General features: G+C 32.8%; 2 protein-coding genes across 4 annotated transcripts; one reads left to right on the top strand and one right to left on the bottom strand.

The window, feature by feature from the left end:
• The first annotated feature begins 784 nt into the window (after positions 1-784).
• On the top strand, positions 785-4893 carry LOC142640516 (uncharacterized protein At2g39920). Of its 3 annotated transcripts, none has more exons than XM_075814648.1 (6): positions 785-1111; positions 1423-1478; positions 1591-1753; positions 2261-2708; positions 3516-3695; positions 4391-4893. In XM_075814648.1, exons 3-6 carry the CDS (start codon positions 1684-1686, stop codon positions 4599-4601), a joined length of 909 nt encoding a protein of 302 aa, XP_075670763.1. In that variant the 5' UTR covers positions 785-1111; positions 1423-1478; positions 1591-1683; the 3' UTR covers positions 4602-4893. The 3 variants fall into 3 exon arrangements, with proteins under 3 accessions (XP_075670763.1, XP_075670762.1, XP_075670761.1); XM_075814647.1 differs by having other exon boundaries at positions 805-1111; positions 3495-3695; XM_075814646.1 differs by having other exon boundaries at positions 808-1111; positions 1423-1462; positions 3495-3695.
• A 558-nt stretch (positions 4894-5451) lies between these two features.
• Positions 5452-9427, bottom strand: LOC142640514 (L10-interacting MYB domain-containing protein). Its single transcript, XM_075814645.1, has 4 exons — positions 9228-9427; positions 7027-7367; positions 6328-6924; positions 5452-6224 (listed from the first exon to the last, which is right to left on the bottom strand). The coding sequence occupies exons 2-4, from the start codon at positions 7336-7338 to the stop codon at positions 5751-5753; spliced, it is 1383 nt and encodes a 460-aa protein (XP_075670760.1). The 5' UTR covers positions 7339-7367; positions 9228-9427; the 3' UTR covers positions 5452-5750.
• Positions 9428-11379: the final 1952 nt, after the last annotated feature.

Here is an 11379-nt window from a genome sequence, read left to right as displayed (position 1 = left end):
AAAGCTTATGCTCATCTTTCCGTTATTTATTTCTGTTATCATGGGCAATTACGGAACAAAGAAAAGCAAAACCATTAATTAAACTTTGTATTTTACTTAGAGCTATTTCATATTTCAATTTGGTAGCTATTGAATACAGAGGGTGAGTATAGAGAAGAAGTCTTGCTTAAAGTAAGAAACTGATTACTAAAAAAAAAAAAACGTAGTTATTTCGGTGAAAGATTAATTTTATCAACAAGTTTCATTTTTCTCTATTCCATTATTGTCTAGAATAGAATAACGAAGATAAATATAAGTTTCAAATTGAAATAATTTCATACTTCAGGACTTTGATTGATAAAATTTAAAATTTAGGACCTAAACTAAATAGTGCTTAAAGTTTAAACAATTTTCTTTGTTTTTTTTAATTCTAAGTGTAAAATTTAAAGAAAAACTCTTTATCATTTTGAGGGTTTGAAAAATTACAATTAATTGTTTCCATTAAAAAAAATGCAATTATTTGTGTTTTAAAATTTTGGATTAATAAACATAATAGTTAACTATAAAGACTTTTCATAAAATCTTGCATTTTAGTTTTATCCTCAAATATATTTCCAACTTTAAGCACCTTTTAAAGCTCTTTAATCTTTAGCCAATATTGACAATTTCTATTACTTAAAAAAAAAAAAAAAAAAATTGGGAGAAAGTTACTAAAAAAAAGTTTTAAGATTTTTTTTTTTTTTTTAGGAATAGAAAATCATACTCTCTTTTCTTTTCTTTTTTTCTCGATGGGAAATCTTAACTCATATCTGGTAGTGCATTGAGGGCCAATAATGCCCGTTACAGTTATATTGTCCAGTTTTCAAAAGGAAGCTTCGTCTTAGAAATAGACACAATTAGAGAGAGATAGATAACGATAATGGCGAAATATCTGTACTGTAGTTTACAAGTGCTTGATTCTTTTTATCCTCGCCCCTCTTCCAGAAATCACTCTTCACTGTTTCACTTTGGTACTCTTTCTCTCTGGCACGTCAACTAGTTTGACTGATTGGTTATCTTCTATTATTTGTTTTATTGCTCGGTGACTTGTGGAGCTTTATCCGTAGAAGCATTTGCTCAAGCAAAATAAAGGGTTAGTCTCTTCTTTTTTCTTTTTCTTTTTTTCATTGGACTAATATGATCACATCAAAGGAAAGTTGTTTTTTAACATTCTGATCCGCTGAGAATCACTTACCCAACAAAGATCAGCTCAATTTTTCAAGGACCCAGTTGATAAATTTGTGTTTTTTTGTATGATGATGGCTGATCAGATGGTTAAAAATTGAATCTTTGTTGTTGGGTTATTGTAAATGGTCTCTTTATTATTTGATCAGTGGAGGATGGGAAGGTCTATAATAACTTTCTATTTATGCTTGTCTTTGTTTCTTGGTTTAACTGTGATAGGCAAAGAAGTTGAGATGCGGTACTGATAGCTTTTAGCATGGTAAATGAAGCTGCTTGTAAGTTATGACTTTATTCAGATGTTTTAGTTATTTGAGTGCTTATTATGATTAAGACTGTATCGCTCAAATGAGGCTGGTGTTTGATTGAGCTTGATCTTTGTTATTATAGGTGGTCCTTCTATGATCCAGAAGAGATGTTGAGATTTTTTACGTTCATACTATTACTACTTGTGCCGGTGATTGTTGATTGAAGTTAGAAAATATGTCCGCATATGCGCATCAAATGGAGCGGGAGTACTCCGCCCAGAATCTCTCCAGTAGAGAAAATACTAGTGTGTGATACCTATCTCTTGCTAGTCATTTTTTACTTTATATTTGGGTAGAACAATTGATTTATGCAATTTGGTTTGGTGGTTGTTAGGATGTTGTACAAGTAGGTTTCAACTCATTCGGAGCACTCAAAAACTCTCTCAAGTTTTCATTCATAGATATCTTTGTCTATTCTAGTAGGATTGTGTTATTGTTACTGTTATTGTCAAATGTTATGTTTTCAAAGTTCTTTAACCAATGACCTAAGACCTTACTCTACCCTATTAAATTTGTTTGCATAATTGAAATTTGTATGAAACTTATGAACCGTCATTTTAAGGTGGGATTATGGAACTTCATTGTATCGTTTGACTGGATTTTATGAATATAATCTTTGCTTATCCGCTGCATATAATGTATTGGCCTGCTATTGATAGACTATTGACATTTTATGATTGAGGTCAGATTTTGTTTCAGTAATGTTTGTGGATTAACTTTGATAATCTTCCAACCCCTTTCCTTTTCATTAGGCACAGAGGTGGGAAGCAATTATGAGTCAGGGTTCTACATGACATCTTTTGCTGCAACAATCTTTATTGGTGCACTTGTAGCTGTTGGGATTTTATTAATTACTCTGCTGATTGCATTAACTGTAATGTTGCAATCTTGTCAAAGTAAGAGTTCAGGAGTTGTTGAAGTTCAGAAAACAAGTGATGATTACTATGATTGCAAGGCTTTTGCTCTGTATGCAGAGCTCAACAGCTTGCAAGCAGATGAATTCCCTTCATTTTGCAGGATTCCTGCTATTCAGTATATTAGAGCAGGTCAATATGCAAGGGATTTAAATTCTACCATGCGGCTGGTTCAGAATTATTTCAGTAGCATTACACCTCAAAATGATGGTCTTGATGTTGTATTGATCGACATAGATGACGTTCTTACCTCAAATGCTCACCATACCATTCTAATAATGCACAGGTAATTTTCCTTATAGCTTTTCACACATCCTTTTGTGTATTTTCTCCATTTCATGTCAAAGTTTGATTGGGGTTGATATGTTAGATCTCTGACTCTGCTCAGAGTTCTTTGACATGTTATTGTTGTCTTGAATGGGCAAGTTGGTTTCCTAAGGTTTCCATTCATGTCAGTCATAAGTCTCCTAAAGAAAAAGACATCTTTCATCTTGTACAATTATTTGACATTAAAAACTGAAGTTCACTGATCAAAAAGGAGACTGAAGTTCCACCCTTCCTTTACCTCACATCTCATTAACACCCCCCCCCCCCCCAACCCACTTTTTTTTCTTTCTTTTAAGTATATTTCTTATACGTCCCTGATGCAGGGAGCATTAAAACCAAATTCATTTAAGATTTGTTAGTCACCTTCCTTATGTTTTTACTTTGATTGGAATGGTTTTTCATACTATTGCCAAAGTTTTTTAAGGGAGAATATGTACACTGGAAAATGGAAATAGTAAATCAACTTATTTAAATTCGATGTGCATTTCCATTGCCATCCACATTTCTTCGAGTAAAATCTATGTGTCCATCTATGTATCATTACCCTAGAAAATAAATATTAGAAATAAAAAAAGTCCTTTCTTCTGCTGAAATCAGTTTGACACTCCAGTGTACAAGTTCAAATATTTCATTACACCAACTTTTGATTAACTCCTAGTCTAGCACATTGTATGCAATGCCTTTCCTATCTTCATTTACCATTGTTATATATCACTCGAGACAAAAATGATTGCCTGGAACACAGATTTGATCAGTTTGGTTGTAGTGATTGTGTCGAAGAGGCTAAGCACCTGAAGCACCTACTTATCCTTAGATTATACATGAAACTTCAAGCTAGTGGGTGGCCTTTAATTTTGTTGACAAGAAAGTCTGCAAGAGAACAAAATGCCACTGTAGAGCATCTTATTTCTACAGGATTCAGTGGTTGGGCGTCATTGATAATGAGGTATTATTATTATATTCCTTTGTTTAAACTCTATATGTGAAATTGCTAATTACCTGCTTTTTAAAATGTAAAGAATGTTTTCTGCTCAATATGTCCCACATACAATAATTTTTCTGTTTCTAATTTTTATTGTCATCTGGTACTTGTTGTCATATAGTCTTCTTTCTACAATGCTATGAATTTCCACGTGATGCTGTTCTGCATTATGTGTAGTTTTGAGGAGTCGATACTTAATTTTAAAGTAAACTGGCTGTTTTGAGAAAGATATAAGCGTTAGAGCTGCACCCTTTTGGTTTCTTTTGGAAGCCTTGTTCCCGATAGACATCTTTGGACCATTCAAATGGATTTGGTGATTGCAACACTCTTATAGTCTTATTCCAATGTGTTTTCAGAGGATATTCATAGGTTTGATTTATTTAATTGTTGAGTTACTTGAGTATATGATATGATCATAAAAATTTGAAAGACCTTGGAGTCTCCCATGTGCTATGTGATATTTATGACACGAGAAGATTTGAACCCATAATTTAGTAGTAGCTGCAGATGTATCTCCAATGGAGTATGCCTATAAAATATCTTCAGTCTGCTTCGATAACCATCTATCTTTCTGCTTAGTTGAGAGTACAGTAGTTTGAAATTGTATTTATATTTGATGCCACCTATGCTGTGAGTTTAAATGGTCAGCACTTGTGCAGGTCAGACGATGAAGTGCATATGGATAGTTGTGATTACTTTTCAAGACGAAGGGCAGTAATGCAAAAGGATGGCTTCCGTATAACAGGTGTTATAAGCAGCCATTTCAATGCTTTAACAGGCCCATATTTAGGAAAGCATGTTTTTAAGCTTCCAAATGCTATATATTACGACTTTGAGCATCAAATTGAGAGCACATATAGACCAAAATAGGTCATGTTTAAAGGTGGAACCATTAGTTTGTTCTTGTATTGATTCTTTAAGAGCCTTCAAGTGTAAACTCGATTCGGTCATATCAAAGGTCTTGGCTAGGCTTGATTATTTATTTTGATAATTACAATAATGAGAGAAGGGAGATTTGAACCCTTATTCTCCTCAAGGAGAGCAAGCTATGCCATTGAACTACAAAGCTCTTGACTTTGGCTTGGCTTAATTATTGCGACTGTAAATAAAAAAAAAACATTGTCAAAATTTTGTTAATATTTGTTCACAATTATTTTGTGTATTAGTTTATAAGAAACATGTCAAAATGTTCTAGCTGTAGAAGCTGTTCTAACACTTTTTTTTTTCACTATTTATTTGTGTACCCGTTTTCTGAAACTGTAAGCTTTCCAAACACTTTAGCAGATAATCCCTTTGGTCTATTTCAATCTACTTAGGTTCATATTTGGTCCATTTTGAACTAATTGAGCCATAAATTGATTCTCTTTGCAGGTAACCTTTTTAGTCTTGGGCTCAAAAGTTATTTTTTGTCCTTAATTTTTGGATTGAAAAGTATAAAATTTTACTCTGTTTGGGCTAAACTCTTTAGTTTTTGGCTAAAAATACAAACAAAATAGACATTAGAAATTAAAAATATGAACCCTAAAAAAGAAATAAAAATAATAAATATTCAAAAGATTACCTTAAAATTCAAGTTTCAATAATGTGGATATTATACTAATATTTGAAAAGAAAAAAAAAATGTTACAATTCTAAACTTATATAATAATTTACATTTTTAAAATATAAAAATGTAAAGAATGCTAGAAATCCCACTTGCTACGCAGGCGGCAGGCACGTATTTATCTATTTTCAACTTGAATAGAGTAGAAATAAACTTACACTTCGGTCCAGGAAGTCTCAGAAATCTCAACTTAAAAGTGCACAATTGTGCTAACTTATGGACTATGCCAATAAAAACGACAGCCAGTAACAGTAACATAGAGTTGACCACCTAAATAATTTGTAAGCAAATGAAAGAAAATTATCTGACAACCAGTCCTTACAAGTCTATAAAAGCAACCACTTTAATTGCTAGTCATATGCAAAAACTACCTATAGCTGTACCAAGAAAAGGAGAGATCAAAACAATTCAGCATTCTATTTCAAAGGTGGATCAAGTGATTGCAGGCGCTGCAACCATGCAATCCTTACACTAGGCTTCTTCAGTTGAAGAAAAACTTCCCTGTAGTCCTTCTTCAAGAATATATCTAATGCAAACAAGTAGAGGTCACTTCCTTGTTCCACTTCCTCCATCCCATCAAGACAGTCAATGCACTCCCCAATACTATAAGTGGGTTTGCCTTGTGTAGATGGAAGCATTTCCATTCTTTTCTGCATCATTACAGCACCTCTTAATTCAACAGCATCACAAAGAAGCTCAGTTTTCTTATCTGGCTTCCGTATGTCTGGTTCTTTGTTGTGTAAGAGAGATTTTTTTGAAGCATACTTGTACTTCTTACGTTGACTAGCACACTTGCTTTCTCCAGGAACTGTTATTTCATTGAAAATGGTCTCCAGTTTGTCAGCAAGCTCAAGTTCCTTAAAACGAAATTGTGCGGCTTCTGGGTTTTCCTGTAACAAATCCATTCCACTATTAAAAATCCAAAATCCATGCAGAACCTCCCTAAGTTTTTCAATTAAATAGAAACATCTATTGTTCATTCATTCAACATACCTGTAAATAACTTTCCCAATCTGCTTCACTTGCACCAAATTTATTGGTGTTTGGATCCCATTTCATACTACCAGTGCCAATTAGCTTAGACCAGACTTTCCAGTGTTCCTTAGTGACATCCCAATGATTCTTTAGCTGTATTCTATCAAAACTCAGACCAGTCTTTTTCTGAAAGGATTCATTAATATTCCTCCAACCCTCCCTATTAAAATGTGTTTGAGGTTTATTCCCCTGTAATGTCTGTTCTAGACATAAATCAATGAATATTTTGTGCATTGCAGGCATCCAAGTTGCTTTCGCCTTTCGAGGTGATGAACTAGACATGCTTTGTTCACTAGCCATTGGTGTGCCATGTGTGTACTGAACCATAACAGCACTCCTCGATTCATCATCACATGAATTGTCATTCTTCCCCTTTGGCATTTTTGTCCTTTGCACTTTTCTAAGCAAACGAGAGGAGGTCAAATTACCACTGTTCCTCTTACGGCCAGTAGAAGCTTCTGTGTCAGCAGCATTTATTGTTCCATCAAAGATAATTCCCAATTTTTCAGTGAACTGGAGTTCCTTGAATCTAAATTGTGCAGCTTCTGGGTTTGCCTATGACAAAATCACCATGTTATCACAAAAATTAAATTCATTAAGAACATTTTTAAATTTTCACCAAAATAGCATTATCTACTGCAAAATCAGTTACCATACCTCTATATATTTGTCCCAGTCCTCTTTGCAAGCACCAAATGTCTTCGTTTCTGGATCCCATTTCATACTACTATCACCAATTAGCTTAACCCAGACTTTCCATTGTTCCTTGGTAAAACTCCAGTGATTCTTTATTTGTTTAATATCATACCTAAAACCAGTCCTTTCATAAAATGATTCGACGATATTATTCCAACCCTCCTTATTAAAATGTGTCCCAGGTTTATTCCCCTTTAATGTCTGTTCAAGACATAGATCAATATATGTTTCGTGGTGGGCAGGCGTCCACACAGCAGGCATCCAAGTTGACATCCCTTCTTCAATTGCAATCTTCTGGTAGTCTTCACATGCATGATAGAATAAAAAGACAAATTATATTGTTATAAGAAAAAACACTTAAGGGAAAAGAGACACAGAAGCTGGGCTAGAGTCAGTAGCACATACAAACTATCACTGTGATCCATAATCTGAGGCAGAAAGCATATAATCAATTGTCCAACCCACCCCCCACCCCCCACCCGCACCCACCCCTTTTTTCCTATCTTTTCAAAGTAGATCTAAGATATAGTTAAACATTAGTGAAATTTTAAATAAATAAATAAAGGAAATAAATAATGTTGAACTGAATAAGAAGTAATGGAGACAGATTGTACCACTGTTTACAAGAACTATCAGAGTTCCACAGCTAATAACCCAAAAGAATATCTTTGAGGAAGGATTTGATAAAGTGAAAGGGAAGTAAAAGTTGGTAATCTTGAGTTTATTACCATATCCTGGTAGTAGTCTAAAATAAAATTAGGGTTAAAGTTTTCCTTCAAATTGGATAAGAGGAATCTCCTATAAGCTATAACCCACCATCCACATGTATTCTAATCACATAACTCATTAAGTCATTTAAACCAATCACATAATTATTAAATATGCCATTTGATTAAAGCAAACGCAAATGATCATTTGAATTGCCAAGTATTAGGTTGAACAAATTTTCTCCCAAATAAGTTTTGAGAAAAATTCTGTCATAAAGTTAGCCAACTTTTCCATTAAATATTGAGTGCTAAGAGGAAAATGTCACCAAATGGCTATCCTAGCAAACAACTATAGATATGTTCTTCCGACTTCCAAGTGGGGTACATAGGTACAATTGGAAACTCTAAAGTTCACAATTTTTAATACCAACATATGGATTTGGATTCAATTCAACATCATTTTTGGACCAATGCAATACAAAATTTCAAGTATACTCATACCCCAAAGCAAAGCGTATAAGTGAGAGATTGAGGAACCCAATAAACTATTTTTACAATCTGTCAATCTTCCTCATTTGTTTTCACATATACACAAAAATGTCTCTATGAGAGTATGTGAGGGAAACAATAATCTCTATGAATTTAGAATAGGAAGATATTAAAAACTGAAAATTTTGTATTTTTTAAATCAACAGCAGGGAACAAACAGAATCTTTTTTTCCAAAGAGATTTTTCCCAATTCTCAAATTAAGCTATATGAATAGATAAGTAATCATTTTCTACAACCTTCCTCAATTGTTTCACATATATACAAAAAAATGTCAATATGAGTTTGTGAACAAACAATAATCTCTACGAATTTAGAACAGAATGATATTATAAATTGAAAAGTTGTATTATAGGAATCAATAATAAGGACAAACATAATCTTTTTTTTTTCAAGAGATTTTGCCCAGTACTCAAATTAAGCTATGTAAATAGATAAGTAATCATTTTCTACAATTTTCCTCATTTGCTTTCACATATGCCTCTATGAGGATGTTATAAATTGAAAAGTTGTTTCATATGAATCAAGAGGTGGGGAAATTTTTTTCTTTAAAAGAGCCTTTGCCCAGTTCTCAAATTTAAGCTATATAAAATTATAAATAGAAAAGCAATCATTTTCTACAATTTTCATCATCTGTTTACACATACAAGTGTGTGTGTGTGTGTGTGTGTGTGTGTGTGTGAAACATTAATCTCTATGAATTGTGTGTGTAGGAAATAATAACCTCTATGAATTTATAACAGAAGAATATCATAAACTGAAAAGTTGTGTTTATATGAATCAATAGTTGGGAAAAACAGAATCTTTTTCTAAGTGAGCTTTTGCCCAGTTCTCAAATTAAGCAATTCTCATAAATAAATGGATAGGTAATCAGAATTCAGAAACCCTTTTGCAGAGGAATAAAATACCTGCATTCAAAAGGGTCGCATTTGTTTTGCACTGAGCTTTGAGAAGAAAGATGATGAAGGCAGTCTCTCAGTATTAAACGTGAAAACAGAGAGAGCTCCTTCTTCTTCCCTTTTTTTTTTTTTTTGAGAAGATTCTTCTTCCTATTTGGGACCTGAGCTTTCCCGTTTGTTTAGAAAACGATCATCTCCATTTGTCATTGGTTTCATTTTCGCCGGAGTCATTAATATTATATTACTTATTAATATTCTTTATTTGGTGAAATAAAATTTTTAAAGATAACTATAAATTAAAGTCTTGATATTAAAAATCTTTTTTTTTTTTTTTTTAAGTAGAGAGGGAAATTTTTTTTTTAGAAAATTTTTAATTTATTTGGAAAAATATTTTTTGAAAAAATTATTTATTTTCTTATATTAGGTTGTAATCCTAAAAATTAGTAAAACAACATTTTATTTTTTGACTCTTACGATAGATTATTAATTTTATTTGTAATTTAAAATAATGATTTAAACACAAATTTTCACTCACTGGCTGAGTTTGGATACGGATGAAAAAAGGGCGTCTGCGTTCAGCGTTTTTTTTTTTTTTTTTTTTTTTTTTTTTTTTTGCTTCATGCGTTTCATAGGAGAAGTGGCTACTGTTCATGCTACTGTGCATGAACAGTAGCCGATTTTATTGACTTTCAGCAAATTTGTGGGTCCCGTGTACTGTTTACGGGACCCACAAACTTCACTTTTCAGATTTTTTAAAATTAAAAATAGGACCCACGGCACTATTTACACATTTAAAAATTATTTTGATACAGTATTTTCAGTTTTCAGTTTTCAGTTTTCAGCAATAAGCCGTATCCAAACGGACCCACTAAAAGCAAATCCCCAAATAGTACAATGGCAATGCGTTGGGTTTGAATATGGGTTTTCCAATTCAACCCAATCCTAGTGGCTTGGGTTTGGAAATTCTTTAAATGGGCTTGGATTCAAATTTTTAAACCTATTAAGGTTTGTGAATTATTTTAAGTTTTAATCCACAATCGACCATATAATTAATTTAAATCACTAAAATACCTCCATGTTTAATTTCTTTACACAAAAAAGTAAAGTTTATAGATATATAATATAAGTGTACTGTTTACCTTTTTTCTCTCTTCATATTACTTAATCTAATATAAAAGTGCTTATTAATTCTTAAATTTTGTTAATAACATTTTAGATGTTTAGTTTTAAGTTTAATTAGACTTGGTTTGACTCGTTTGATCCAACTCAAACTCTTCAACACCCTCCAACTGTTCCAACAAATTGACAAGCTCTGTATCCAAACTTGGTCCACCAATACCAATTCTTGCCACTATTTTTTTTTTTTTTTTTAATTTCTGGTTTTGGGACACGAAATTTCAAAAAGAAAAAAAAAATTCAATACATTATCAACAACCCAAAAAAAAAAAAAATCATAAAAAAAGGCTCACAATTACAATACCAGCACAAAACCATAGGCGTACACAAATCTTTCAGCATATTACAATTGTTCTGAAATTGCAAACAAACACCTTGAATTAATATGAAACTCATGGAATGTTTGAAAAGGAAGTTTAGGAGCTAGACTGACACTCTGACAGTGACCTTGAAGACTCCTGTAAGAGCATTCAATAGCTCCTCTACTTCTGTTTCATCAGTGGCTCACTAAATCACTTATAAAGGGCACATAGTTGGTCTCAGATTTGAGACATAACATTTTACTAATGGCAAAGTTCCTTCAAGTCACCATGATGGAAATTTTGCAGCTCACAAACTAGCAATTTGGGCAGAAAACTACAAATAGGGAGCTGCCCATTTTATGAGTGTTAATGGTTATATGCACCTCATGCTCATTGCTTTCATTTCAATCTGATCTTTAGGGTTTACTATTCCCAATATAAGCATGCAATAACAGTTGAAGCCTGGATATTTAGATTACCACAATGAAATGCATCATATTCAATTGGCTTGTTGAAATGCTATTCACACACACTCACACACTCACACACACACACACACACACACTAATCAAATCAAATATCACATGCATTTGAACAAATGTGCCAGAGACCAAATATTAAACAGCACCATTCAAATCTTTGGGTAGCCAAACTCAACCATATGACCATATACATTCAACAAA

This window comes from Castanea sativa, chromosome 6 (assembly GCF_040712315.1).
Source record: "Castanea sativa cultivar Marrone di Chiusa Pesio chromosome 6, ASM4071231v1".
In the NCBI taxonomy this organism is placed as follows: domain Eukaryota; kingdom Viridiplantae; phylum Streptophyta; class Magnoliopsida; order Fagales; family Fagaceae; genus Castanea; species Castanea sativa.
This window is presented reverse-complemented; position numbering and strand designations above follow the sequence as displayed.

Bases quoted from the DNA above. Each gene is read 5' to 3' on its own strand.
- LOC142640516 (XM_075814647.1), top strand. From the start codon at position 1,684: ATGTCCGCATATGCGCATCAAATGGAGCGGGAGTACTCCGCCCAGAAT. The intron at 1,754-2,260 runs GTGTGTGATACC...CCTTTTCATTAG, and splicing joins CTCCAGTAGAGAAAATACTA to GCACAGAGGTGGGAAGCAAT. The intron at 2,709-3,494 runs GTAATTTTCCTT...CCTGGAACACAG, and splicing joins ACCATTCTAATAATGCACAG to ATTTGATCAGTTTGGTTGTA.
- LOC142640514 (XM_075814645.1), bottom strand. From the start codon at position 7,338: ATGTCAACTTGGATGCCTGCTGTGTGGACGCCTGCCCACCACGAAACA. The intron at 6,925-7,026 runs GTATGGTAACTG...ATTTTGTCATAG, and splicing joins ACTGGGACAAATATATAGAG to GCAAACCCAGAAGCTGCACA. The intron at 6,225-6,327 runs GTATGTTGAATG...GATTTGTTACAG, and splicing joins ATTGGGAAAGTTATTTACAG to GAAAACCCAGAAGCCGCACA.